Here is a 14343-nt window from a genome sequence, read left to right as displayed (position 1 = left end):
GCTTTAGACTAGGGCCCCAGCCTAAAAACCACAGTGTTTTACAATGTGGATGGGATTCTGGCTAATCTCCTCCACACATTGCAGAAAAATATTGGCAGCAGACATGCTGTGATTACAAAAACCAGGCGGCTGCCATAGACTCCAGGTGTGTACTCTTTTATACTCTAGACACCCAGTGCTAATGCCCACGGTCGGTGCCCGCTACTCTATGCAGCCTGCAATAGAAGAGCCGGGTTTTTGCAATGCATTGCAATGATTAGCCGTTTTAGAAAAAAAAAAAATTTGGCACAGTTTTGGATTTTTATTAAGGGGTTAAAATGTAAATAAAACCATATATATCTGGTATCCCCAGAATCGTACTGAAACACAAAATACAGGGTACATGTCATTTTGACTGCACAGTGAACGCCGTAAAAAACGAAGCCCGTAAGAAAGTCGCACAAATGCACTTTTTCTTCAAATCCACCCCATTCTGAATTTTGTTCCAGCTTCCTAGTACATTGCTCAGAATAATTAATGGTAGCAACATGAGGAAAAATTTGTACCGCAAACATTAAGACCTCATATGGCTCTGAGCGGAGAAATAAAAAAGTTATGGGGTTTGGAAAGAAGGGAGTCAAAAACGAAAATCAAAAAATGCCATCGGCGAGAAGGGGTTAAAAATGCAGCAGCAAAATGCTGCTTTAAAAAAAGAACAACCCCCCCCCCCCAAATCTAAAATGTTGGTATTAAACCAACATTAGGACACCATGAACAGTTATTAAATTGTGCTGCTCTCTGATAATTCTTGCTTGGCAAGCTGCATCAAGTGATGTCTGTGTGCATGTTTATAGAGGATGAGTCAGTGTATTACTTACTGGTGACTGTAAGACTGCTCATTGATATGTGTGCTAGAGACTTGTTGAGTGATAAAAAGTGCAATTTGCATGCATACGTCTAGCACCCAGAATATGTGATCAAATATTCCTGGGGAGATACATGAAGATACATTTCTATCTGTATATATTATCCATATATAATATATAATGTTTTATATATACAGACATACTCAAATCTGATAACTGGATGCACTGTGATGGAAATGGAATGTTAAGGCGATCAGCAAGTGTTCACTTAATGTACCAAAAGTAATGTTAAAGCTACTACATCAGTACAGTGAAACCTCTCAGAAAGACCACTTCTTGAGAAGACCAGATGGCTTGTAGTAGATCTTAAGTTCCGCCATGTATTAGGCATCCCAGCCATATTCTTTGCGAAGACCACCTCCTAGAAGACAACTTTTTAATACAATTTTTAGTGGTTGTCTTAGGTTTTGCAGTATATTTTTTCCATCAAAAAGTTTTATTAAGAGTTTTCCAAAAAGATCAATCAAAACACAAATTATAAATAGTAAAAAGAGTGGAGAACACCCAAAATAACAACTGGTAACAAAGGATGAGGGGTAGAGGAGATGTTCCTCACAAAGCAGGACAATGTAAAACACCTCAATAATACAGCCAATGTGGAAGATATAGAGAGAAAAATAAAAATTAAAACAGTGTGAGGCAGCTTTCACAATATTTTTTATAGACATACTGCTGTTTTACAGGCCTCTTCCTGAAGACACAGGAATGGACACTCTTGGATCTCCCACAGACGACATTACATCTTGTAGGTACCTAGCTAAATGAGAACTTTCTGAAGTTGTTAAACGTTGCACAAATTTTTATATTTCTCTTTGTCTTTTTATTTAGCCCCGCCGAGTACGTTAAATATCAGTGGATCTCATCGCAAGCGTAAAACACTAGTAGCTCCAGAGATTAATATCTCATTAGACCAGAGTGAGGGCTCTGTACTTTCTGATGACTTTCTAGATACACCAGATGATCTGGACATCAATGTGGATGATATTGAGACTCCAGATGAAACTGATTCATTAGAGTTCTTGGGCAATGGAAATGAATTGGAATGGGAAGGTAAGATGGTAATGTTCATATTGTTATTTAGGACAGAACTGCTCAGATTTCTGTTACTGAAGATCTTGTATAATATTGCCACTGATTTGACTGGTTTGGTTCAAATTACCTATAGTCTTTTTGTAAATGCTGAATTTTCACCAGCTTTATGCTGTTTCTCGGGACTTAGCTGAGCTATTCCTATGTGGCTGTGTAAATGGGAGTCACTTCTACTCTGAGGTTTCTAGAACGTGAGAGACATTTAGTCGCAGCTACATCACTCCAGCCTTTAGCCAACGTTTGGGTTTGTCAGTCAGTCTGAGTTGAGGGCACTAACTTGTGGGAAATAATCTTCAGCTTTCCAGTTTAGTTAGTGGTAGTTAGGGCTACAGTAATCAGTTCCATGTCACAGGAGCCACTGTTTGCAGAATATGCCTTCTTCTATTTGCTTTGTAACGGAATATCACCACTGTTGAACCAGTGGTGTCTACAGATAAAATGTGTCCTGCATTTCCCCAAGACTGGCTGAAAAGTGAGGACTAGGTCCTATGGGTCACCCCAGATTGCCACATTGAGAAGGGTCAGAGGACTTGACACAGGAGTGAAGAGTAGATACTGCTACTGTCCATGTTGGTAAAGTAGCAAATGAGTGGCTACTGCTTAGTGTAGGTGAATGTGTCTCCACGTAGCTTTGTGATTGGGAGAAGACCTGCTCCGCTAGCATCATCTATTTATCTGCCACCTTATCTCTTATGCTTCATTCATACCCACCATCAAGGGCACCCCAAAACACCATCACATCGGAGACACACAACAAGGAGTACAGGAGGGGATTTTTTTACCATCACTCAAGTGCGACCTCCTCATCACAGTGCCGCCTCAGTGCCTCTAAAGGGATTTGTGTCATCTTGACCAGAGAAGGAGAGAGCATCTGCCAACCTGGGCCTCCGCTACCAATGATATCTCCACACTACTAGCCACTGGGGCTATTCATAATTATAAAATAGAATTTACAGATTTAGATTGTTCACAGCCCTAAAGTAAAGAAATATTTTAAAGCAGGAGAACGAACAATATTGTCTGGTATCTATTGGATATCTTGATGGATTTCGAGGGCAGGTTACATATTGCTTTTTCCATTTCCTCTTAAATTCTTCAATCTGGTTGTCCTGTGTGTGCCAGTTGCAAGATCACCATGAGCATGCATTAACATTGTTCTTTTTTTTTTTTTCTTTTTAAACACACACTCTGTATGCGGTGATAAAGATATCTATGACATAACATACCCTAAGAAAAGAGTGGCAATGTAAACTCGTACTACCTTCAGCTGCCAAGCACTGTACACAATTGGAGCAACACAACCGTTTTTTTCTATTATTTTTGTTTTTACTATAAAATATCTTAGACATTTTTCCAGCTATGTGATATGGGTTTAGGACAGATAGTATAGTACGTTTAATACTGTGTCTGAATACTGCAATATTATATGATCTTCAATTAAAGACAGTTACAAGTATAATAATTTTATCTATAGATGACACGCCTGTTGCAAGTGCCAAGAATATGCCTGGAGACAGCGCTGACTTGTTTGGTGATGGAGCTGTGGAGGAAGGGGGGACTACAAATGGACGCCTGTGGAGGACTGTGATAATTGGGGAACAGGAACATCGCATTGACCTGCAAATGATCAAACCATACATGAAGGTGGTTACACACGGAGGTGAGGGGTTACGGCTATTACCGGTATACTTATCTAATGGTATATTTTCAGTTTTACCAGTTGAAGAACATGCATATGTAAACATTATATATACATTAATAGAAGATATATACTATACACACATACATACGGTACATTTGGAAGAAAAAAAATGATTTCACCATCATGATAGATTATAGGACTTCTTTACATGAAGAGCAGTGACACTATAGGAAATTGTGCCACATGATGTTATAATGGTTCATTGAGCAGGGCCAACAGGGGGCAAGGGTCTCTGAGTTTCTGGGAAGATTGTTGATCTAGAGATTTATTTTTATACAAAAATCTAGTATTACAGGCCGGATTTTATGGACCTGTATTATTTTGCAATCTTATCAAATATTTTATTATGTCGAAACATGCATTATATTGGTGTTTCCATTTTGCTAATTTCTCTCCTTCTGATTCTTCTCTTTCAGGGTACTACGGTGAGGGACTAAATGCCATCATTGTATTTGCTGCCTGTTGTCTACCAGACAGCAGCTGTCCAGATTACCATTACATCATGGAGAATCTTTTTCTGTACGTGAAGTTGACAATTTTGTGATCTTAAATATAGGGTAGATGAATATCATCAACTATTACCAACATGATAGTTTACTTCAGCTTGGACATGTTTGGCAATTTATCACTGTATAATAAATGGCGTGCTATATCCAGCTGCTGGGACCCTCACTGAATCGTGGATAGGGAACACATTGTTTTGATGGGACAACTGCTCTGAAAAAAATACACATGCGCCAATTACTTTTCAGTTTATGGACAAGTGACCTTTCAAATTCTTGAGTTCCCAAAAAGTGCAGAACTCATGTGTCTTACACTAAGATAGGTTATCAATGAGCAATTAATACCCTATGACAATCAGCAGAAATAAGTCCATCTGCACTTATGATAAGCCATGAATATTAGTACTGCGGGGCTCCGACACCCAGGAATCTCGCAGATCACCCACAGACTTCAGTGGGATAGCTCTGAAGTACCTACACCCGTTGATACAGTTTGTACGGAAAGTGAGTAGCACAGCTTTCCCGCGTTGACCAAATACTGGTGTTTTCTGCAAATAAGACATTTTTGACCTGTGGTGTAAAATCATACCATGTATGAACCCTCCCTAAGTGGATGTGAGTAGCTGGCATCCTTAAGGCACTTTATATGTCAAATGTTGTCAAGTCATGCATGCTTTATCTGTACACAAAACATGCCCCTTTGGTGAGTGTGGGGGTAAACTTGGCAAATATTTACTAGATTAAAAAACTTGTAGGTTTCTAATCATATTATCCAAACCAGATTAAACTAAATGCAACAGTTTTACAGTTTTGTGGTAGCTGTGGCAATAGTCTGAGTATACTATTATGCTAAAAAGATTGCCATAAGGAACAAGGGGCCAAAAGTTTATGCTGTTGCAGATCACATTGTAAATGTCCTGTCCTACATTTTGCACGTCGAGAATCAATGATACAAGAATTCAAGACTGAAGTCGCTGTCTCTGAATAGACTAATTTGAACATGGGGATGTTGTACATCATTTAGAAGGTGCTGCAGCCTCCTCTTTGGCCACTTCACATGTTGGAGGCTTCTTCATATCTGAAGTCATTAACACTGGGCAGACATGTAGGTGGCAGAGGAGCTCCATTGCATGGGCATGAGCGATGGCTGTTGCAGCGACTGCGCCAACTTCTTAATGACCTGGCATGCATAAAGTGATGAAAGCTCCTTCTACCAGTTCAATGGTAAAGGCCCTGGGGCACTTGGCCTAATGTCCTCCCTTTCTACTTTGTGTGTAGTTGACATGTAGTTTGATCCTGCAATAATTCTCCCATCCATCTGTCCACTATTTCTCGATAACTTACCATATGCAAGTTAGCGGAAATTAAGGTACTGATAGACTAATTCTGCAATTTTGCGCTTTTCTATTTAGTGTTTGCTTATATTTTGTAACCATGAAGACATTTAACTTGCCAAGGGCTGTAGACACCAGACAATAGAAGAATCTTTTTTTATGTTACATGTTATTGAGAAATAGATAGTTGTAAATATGTTTTGTCGACCAATATAACTCATGTGTTACTGTTTGACTGGTTTTAACAGGTATGTTATAAGCAGTTTGGAGTTGCTAGTGGCTGAGGATTACATGATTGTTTACCTGAATGGTGCCACACCTCGACGTAGAATGCCCGGGTTAGGATGGTTGAAGAAGTGCTATCAAATGATAGATAGGAGGTAAGTGTATATGGATACCTAGAGATTTTCACGCTTTGATATATTCACATTTTTAGCTTTAGCATTGTGCTTATAATGACTATAACTTGAACAAACAAGGATGAGCCTATTTACTGTTAGTTAATCCGCCCCAGTGTGTTTAATGTATAGCATAGTATGAGTTATTATTTGTGACCAATAAACATGCAAGAGATTTGTGGCATAATTTGTGCCAAAAAAAAACGTTGTATACATGCTTTACCATTTTCTATGTATTTTAGACATTTTCTAAGGGTAAGTTCACACAGTGTTTTTTGGTCAGGATTTAGAGGCTGTATCCGCCTCAAATTCCTGACCAAAGAGACAGCTCCCATTGAAATCAATGGGATCCAGTCAGTTCTTTTTTCCGGGAGCTGTTTGTTCTGGCTCCCGGAAAAAGAAGCGAGATACTCATTTTTTTTCAGGCGGATTCGTTTCGTGACATCTGCCTGAAGACACTCCCTCCCGACTAGGCCCATTCATTATCCAGAGCGGACCACTGCACTGACATCCAGTCGCAGCTACCTGTATTTTGGTCCGGAACCGGAGGCGGCCTCCTATTTAGGACCAAAAAACCCTGTGTGAACTTAACCTAATACTTTCTATGCCTTGTACAACATGTGGGTTGGGCTTGTTGAGAAGAGGGTTTGACTCAATTTATAAAACTGAGTCATAAATTGCATCAAAACTTGGCCAGAAGCTAAGGCTTGGTTCACACTTGTGCTGAGCTCTCCCTTGTTCAGGTATGCCGGGGAACCCCATAGACTATAATGGGGTCTGCCAGGTGACAATAGTCCTCTATGCAGGATTTTTTTCTCAGCCAATTCTTAGTAGTTTCTATGGCAGAGATGTGAACTAAGCCAAAGCCAACTAATAGGTGTATAGTTAGATTAGACAGTGTAACAGTGTGCCAGATTTATCAAACAGCATTAGACAGTATGGAACATCTAGTGCAGTTTAATACAGCCTAGTGTAACTTAGCAGGGCCTAAAAATAACCTCACATTCGCACGACTGAGTTTCACAGTGTATGTTGAGACAAGACGATAGGATAAGGGGCTATTCAGACGGAGGAAAATGGTGAGGAATTTCAACACTGAAAAAAAAGCCTCCCAGTGACATCAATAGGTTCCTTTTTCTGCTAGCAGAAAAGTCAATGGGAGCAGAAAAATGAATCCATTGAAGTCAATGGGAGGCTTTTCTTTCAGCGCTGAAATTCCACACCAAATTCCTCCCCATTTTACTCTGTGTGAATGGCCCCTAACACAATTCAGTGGGGAAAAATTGGCTTTACATCAAATCAAACATTTATCTGGGATAGCCACTTTTTCCATTCTTTCTCTATTATGTGCCCATTTGCGTCACATGTTCCATGGCTTGAATGACTCAGAAAATAACAATAACAATATTTAGATATATCTCTGACAATAGAAGTTGCATTTTCTAATTATTTGATCACCACAGAGATCAATATTGAGCCCTATGTTTATTGATTTGATATTGATATTTATTGACCATGTAGAGAGACTACACAGTACAACACAAATTTTTGCAGATAAACACTTCTCGGCACAAGAGCACAATAGCAGACAGTATATCATGTTTTCCAATTTGTAAAAAATATCACACACAACTGTAAAGAATTCTCATATTCTGTCCAGTAAGAAGAAATGATTGTGTTTGCAATTCTGTAACTGTCTATGTATCCTCCATATGTTACAGTAGATTGTCCAGGAAATGGATTCCATCAGTTGCATAGTCTAATTGTTGGTCACCTGACCCAGCGGTGAACCAGGAAAGAGTAGATAACTCTCATGTACATCCACCATTTAGAAGATTACATACGCTATCATTTACATCATGTGCCCTTTTAATGGGCGAAAGAATAATTTTTTTGTGGGATTTCAACTTTAAATTATTTCCTTCACCAAATATGTGTTAGCATGCATGCCAGCAGATGGCAGTAAAGTGCAATAGATAAACTAGACCTGCATGGAAATATCTACTTCTTTGTCTTGTCGCTTGTAGTATGAATGCACACTGCCAGGTTGTTTCTGGATCTGCTGTGTGTGACTGAACAATCGGATTTTTGTTCTCCTACAGACTGAGGAAAAATTTAAAATCTTTAATTATTGTCCACCCTTCCTGGTTCATCCGGACTGTATTGGCAATCTCCAGACCATTCATAAGGTAGGATATTTTTCACCTATCTTCACAAAAGCAGTTTGATATTTTAGTAATGAATACTTAGGTGTGATAGAAATAGCATAGAAGCAAAGCAAGCACAGTGCACCAGGATTCTGGCATAATTTGCACCAAAACACTATCTTATGTGCCTTTGCCCTGTGCCATATTTATCAATGTGCCCCAATTATCAAGAGGCTCTGAATAATTCTGGTTCACTCCTGTGCGCCAGTATGGAAATCTACCCCAGTCTGAAACAAGTTTTCTGGTACCATCCTGCTCCTCCCCTTTTATAAAATGTGGCAAGAGGGTAGCAGCATTTTTGGTGCATGGGCCTTTTCTAGCAGCAAAGATGCGTACACAATTATTTCCCATCTATGTAGACTCCCCCCAAGTATGCTCAATTTTAGTTTAATTTTAGCCCAAGTTTAGGCAAACTGTAGCTAAGGCATCAAATTAAAATTTAGTTTCTACTGGTAAGCATTAACTTCACAGCATTTGTTTTATCTTGTTTCATGCGCCTATGTGTTGTGTGATCAGATCAATATACCCTATCTATCTATCTATCTATCTATCTATCTATCTATCCCAGTATGAAAAATTCATTTGGGGTTTACAATAAGGGGTGTAACTTGCATCATCTGGGTGGCAGTGCAAAATCTGGGCCCCTCCCTACTATGTTTCATTTCTTATGCTGGTGTATTTTAGTCATCAGCTACAACGGCTACATCTGCGGTCTCTTTAGCTTTGTCTATGATGATAGTGAAACACCTGGTTTAAGACCTTCTAACCCCTTGTTCACATCTGCGTTTGGTAATCCTTTAAGGGAGTCCGCATGGGGACCCCCCAAACGAACTACCGAACACATTTTCAAGTGCTATGCAGTAAAAGCACACGGACCCCATAGACTATAATGGGGTCTGTGTGCTTGCCGCAAGATCTCCGCAGGGAGCATGCGGAGAAGAAAGTACTTTTAAATCTACTTTCCTCACCGCGTGACTTGTGCGGAGATCTCGTGGCACGGCACTTGAAAATGTGTTCGGTAGTCCGTTCGGGGGGTCCCTATGTGAACTCCCTGAATGGATTACCAAACGCAGCTGTGAACGAGGGGTAAGCCTCATTTTCCCATATCGTCTGAGTTTTAAGACAATGCTGTCATAACAAAAGAGTAGTTGCTAGGAATGTGCTCCTTGGCAGCGGTCACACTATGCCAATACCTTTCTCATTGGATTAACAAGATTTTTTTGTAGCAATTTAAACACTATGAAGTAAAACTCAAGAAATTATTACCTGCCACAAATCAGACACATTACATGTACTATTTACTATTGTCTTTGGCAGTGTGAAATTTATCAGTAAGATTCAATATGTGCATAGTCTGGAGGAACTGGAGCAAATAATTCCTATGGAGAATGTACATATCCCTGAATGCGTCTTACAGTAAGTTAAGAATATTTTGTAAGTTTTGTTATAGTTGATTTGATTTGATTTATGTTGATTTTTTTTCATATATTAAAGTGTAACTAAACTTTCAGACTTTTATTTATTTTAATTAACAAAATTTGGATCCTTTATGTGAAATCATGAATTTTTTCACTCTTTCCCTTGTGCCTGTATTGGGAGCCGTTCCTGACTGCACGGGCTGTTTGATGTGAAGAAATAATGAGGTTGGGGAGAATCACTTCAAATGGTTACATCTCTGACATTATGAAACAGAGACATTTGCTTTTGGTGTCATATGAAAGAGGAAATTATTATCTCATAGGACACGAAAGATGCACTTCTACCTGTAAGGATTCCAGAGATATGCCTGGTTGAAAACACAGTCAGAATTAGGATATTCACAGCTGCAGCCTCTTCCGCCAACACGACTGCTGAAAACCCAAACATAGGGCCCATTCTGATGTCTATGAGACAAGAAAATGCCTGAAGACCAGCATCGGAACCCAGGGAAGATGATTAATACAGTTTGTTATGTTTAATCATTTCCCCTGGGTCTTCACTTATTATACACTGGGGTCAGAAGTTCACCATTTGCCCTGGGCTTGAGGTGCTTTTTATCAACTATTAATCGCTATTTTATATAGCGTGCTCTGAGTGGGTCTTTGCTGCAGGGAATCCCCGATAAATGAGAAAGCTAGTCGATTTTAGAGATTAGTTCCTTATGATTGGTCACGTAACTAAAGTCTTGTGGGCCCTGATGAAAACTTTTGTCTGGGGCACCCTACCCCCTCCCTACAGAAAATTCTTGATAGTGACGGGCCCCACACATTATAATATGCTCCATAATGGCCCCTAGATAGTATTATATGCTCCACAGTGGCTCCAGACACAGCATTATATGCTCCACAGTGCCCCACACACACATTATAATATGCTCCACAGTGGCAGCACACACAGTATAATATGCACACATTGGCCCCACCCAGTATTATATACTGGATGGAGCCCACTGTAGGGATACAGTGGGCCCCATCCAGTATTATATGTTCTACAGTGGCCCCCACCCAGTATTATATGCTCCACAGTGGCCCACACATAGTATTATATGCTCTCAACAGCCCCCACTGCTTCTGTGCTATTATTATACTCTTGGATCTCCTCAGACCCCAGAGTATAATAATTGTTGGCCCACAGAAGGTGATTAAAAACAACTAACAATCATACTCCCCTTTCCTGGGCATCCTTGCTCCATCCTGCTGTCTACACTCAAGTCCTGTTATTGGTTTTGACCTATAAATAAATGCAGTCTCTGCCTGGTTGCTCTTACATAGATGAAGCCATGAATCTAGGTGAGAAATAGACTCCATCCACATATTGGGGGTGATTTATTAAGCAAAATGCACCAGAATTTGACACTTTTTTTGACTTGACTCAAAAGGGGGTGTGGCCTGATGGGAAATTGTCATGGCTTCATGGGAAAGTGGTGTCAAACTTGCGCCTCTGTGTGACAAAAATGTGCCACAAATGTGGCAAGAGCTTTTAAACCAACCAATAGGAGGTGTAAATTTAGGCTAGAAAGTCTGGGATTACACCATATTTATCAAACCGCATCAAGCATCAATTTAAGATTATCTAGTCTGAATCTGCACTGTCTAGCTTTTAGACAGCATTAGTAAATGTGGGCCATTGTCTGTGGCAAGATTCAGTAGCTTTGTAGAACAGTTTAGTCCAGGGGTCTCAAACTCAACTCAGCATGTGGGCCGCAGAGCAAGATCCCAGCCAGTCGGCGGGCCGCACCGCGGCAAATTTAGCTCCACCCACTTTTATGTTGACTCCGCCCGTTCATTTTTCATGTACCCCCACACTGTATAATCCTCCTACAGTCACCCGTAAACTATATGTCCCCCCTCCATCTTTCCCCCAGTTACATATACACCCTTCATCTGCCCTCAGATTCATGTCCCCCCATCTCTGCCCTCAGATTCATGTCCCCCCATCTCTGCCCCAGATTCATGTCCCCCCATCTCTGCCCCCAGTGTCATGCCGTTCTCCCCCCTCCCTTCGTCTGCCCCCAGTGTCATGAGCCCCTTCATTCCACCTCAATGTTTAAAGAGGACCTTCCACCATTTTGCCCACAGGCAGTTCTATATACTGCCGGAAAGCTGACAGTGCGCTGAGTTCAGCACACTGTCGGCTTTCCCGATGTGGGCCCAGTGTGAAGAGCTTACGGCCCGGTACCGTAGCTCTTCTATGGTCAGAAGAGCGTCTCTGACACTCAGTCAGAGACGTCCTTCTTCACAGCACAGCCAATCGCGCTGTGCTGTGAGAGCCGGGAGGAACTCCCCCCTCCCTCCCTGATAATGCTCATCTATGGACGAGTACTGCGAGCAGAGGGAGGGGGGCGTTCCTCCCGACTCTCACAGCACAGCGCGATTGGCTGTGCTGTGAAGAAGGACGTCTCTGACTGAGTGGCAGAAACTCCCTTCTGACCATAGAAGAGCTACGGTACCGGACCGTAAGCTCTTCACACTGGGCCCACATCGGGAAAGCCGACAGTGTGCTGAACTCAGCGCACTGTCAGCTTTCCAGCAGTATATAAAACTGCCTGTGGTCAAAATGGTGAAACGTCCGGATTCAACTTGGATCCGGCGTCCCTAGGCTTGTGCGGGCCGCACAAAATTGTTCGGGGGGCGGCATGCAGCCCGCGGGCCGCGAGTTTGAGACCCCTGGTTTAGTCATTGCAACATGATGCCATCAACTGGTAGCCCGATGTATTCATGAGCTGTCAACCTCCCTTCAGCCACCCAGTGATTGTCAGCTTTTTGTGTATTACTATACAAATGGGGAAAGCTGTCAATTAGCGTTGCAATATATAAACTACACGGTTTACTGAATGACTGCATCTACACTCATCATTGACACCCAATTCCTCTCTGTTTGTTTTAAAAGTTTACGTATCCCTTAAAGGTATTTACATTTAACAGAATATTATGACAATTCATGTTATTTGAGACATAGAAGTGTTTATTATATTTACATATCATGTATTAATCTGATACATGAACATTTACCATTTACTATGTTTTTGTAGGTATGATGAAGAAAGAATTAAAGCTAGAAGAGAAAGGTAAGTACATAAATGTTAAACATTAACTTTGAGCATTGGTGATGCCGTCCACCTAGGAGCTATATGGGCACTGTTCACCAAAGATGCAAAGATAATGAGTAAATGAACTATTCAAGATTCAAACAATTAAAAGAAAGATAGGCATTAGAGATGAGCGAGTACTGTTCGGATCAGCCGATCCGAACAGCACGCTCCATAGAAATGAATGGATGCACCTGGTACTTCCGCTTTGACGGCGGCCGGCCGCTTAACCCCCCGCGTGCCGGCTACGTCCATTCATTTCTATGCAAGCGTGCTGTTCGGATCGGCTGATCCGAACAGTACTCGCTCATCTCTAATAGGCATTAAAAAGTGGTCTCTATCACAAAGAAGAAATCATAAATTAAAGGGGCTCTATCATTGGGAAACTTCGTTTTTAGATAAGCACATCCTTGCATAGCCTTTAGAAAGGCTATTCCACACATACCTTTTGTATGTAAATTGCCTCAGTAGTCTTTGGATAAGTCCGTTTTTATTCATATGCTAATTAGCTTTCTGTGTGCTCCGGAAGCGTCTGTGTCTGCTATTCTCTGTGTACGCTAGCAGGGAGATGACTCATCAGCACAGCAGCCTCTGCTGTGCATACACATAGAGCAGACAGTGCACAGTGAGACTTCCGGTGCACGCAGAAGGCTAATTAGCATATGAATAAAAATGGACTTATTCAAAGACTACTGAGGCAATTTACATACAAAAGGTAGGTGTGAAATAGCCTATCTAAAAATGACTTTTTCCCAATGACAGAGCCCCTTTAAAGCGTAACTCCACTTTTCATAAAGTGCATGTTAATATATGAAACTTTGCTATATACAGGTAGTCCTCGACTTACAACTCTGATCCGTTCTTACACGGCATAGTAAACCGAATTTCGACGTAAGTCGGAAACATGTACCATACGACGCCGCGTAGGAACGGATCAATGTGATTTAATGTGCAGCGGCTCAGAACTGAGGAAGACTGTACCATATACAGTACAGTAAAGTCTTCCTCAGGTCCGAGCCGCTGCACACTAAATCACGTACTGTACAGGGAGAGCTGGCAGCTTGCGTTTATGCGGGAGCTGACTTTTTCTCATAGGAATGCATTGGCCAGCGTTGATTGGCCAGTGTACAGCATTCGGCCAATCAACGGTGGTTCTGCCGGAGGCAGATTGAGGAGGCGGAGTCTAAGATTGGACCACAGCAGTCTCCATTGTGGTCCGATTTTAGACTGCGCCTCCTCACAGACGAGCCTCCGGTAGAACCAGCGTTGATCGGCCGAATTCTGTACACTGGCCAATGCATTCCTATGAGAAAGTCAGCTCCCGCATAAACGCAAGCTTCCAGCACTCCCGACTAGCAAGGACCTACTCTCTCTCTAATTGTAATCACGAAATGTCGTAACCCGAGACCGTCGTAACCCGAGGACTACCTGTATATTAAAGAAATATGTTTCTTCTTCACTTTCAGACTGAGTTACTTTCTACATATTAGTCTTTGAAGAAGGGAGGGAGATAGAAAAGACATTCCTAACTATCGTTCTTTACACTCTTTTATCAATTCACAATCTACTTTCATGTCTGTATGTTCCATGTTCCATGCGGAGATCTTGCGGCAAGCACACGAACCCCATTATAGTTTA

The 14343-nt window shown here is 41.3% G+C and overlaps 2 protein-coding genes across 2 annotated transcripts in view; one reads left to right on the top strand and one right to left on the bottom strand.

Moving 5' to 3' along the window:
- MATK (megakaryocyte-associated tyrosine kinase) overlaps positions 1-14343 on the bottom strand; it is a 210144-nt gene that overhangs the window by 107775 nt on the left and 88026 nt on the right. The gene's annotated exons all lie outside the window — the stretch shown is intronic.
- Positions 1-14343, top strand: part of ATCAY (ATCAY kinesin light chain interacting caytaxin) — a 40207-nt gene that overhangs the window by 23337 nt on the left and 2527 nt on the right. Inside the window, exons 3-10 of the mRNA XM_075281633.1 lie at positions 1589-1650; positions 1734-1955; positions 3469-3654; positions 4113-4215; positions 5782-5913; positions 8034-8120; positions 9456-9554; positions 12649-12684. Coding sequence (XP_075137734.1) covers positions 1589-1650; positions 1734-1955; positions 3469-3654; positions 4113-4215; positions 5782-5913; positions 8034-8120; positions 9456-9554; positions 12649-12684 — 927 coding nt within the window. The remainder of the gene's footprint in view (positions 1-1588; positions 1651-1733; positions 1956-3468; positions 3655-4112; positions 4216-5781; positions 5914-8033; positions 8121-9455; positions 9555-12648; positions 12685-14343) is intronic.

This window comes from Leptodactylus fuscus, chromosome 1, assembly GCF_031893055.1.
Source record: "Leptodactylus fuscus isolate aLepFus1 chromosome 1, aLepFus1.hap2, whole genome shotgun sequence".
NCBI lineage: Eukaryota > Metazoa > Chordata > Amphibia > Anura > Leptodactylidae > Leptodactylus > Leptodactylus fuscus.
This window is presented reverse-complemented; position numbering and strand designations above follow the sequence as displayed.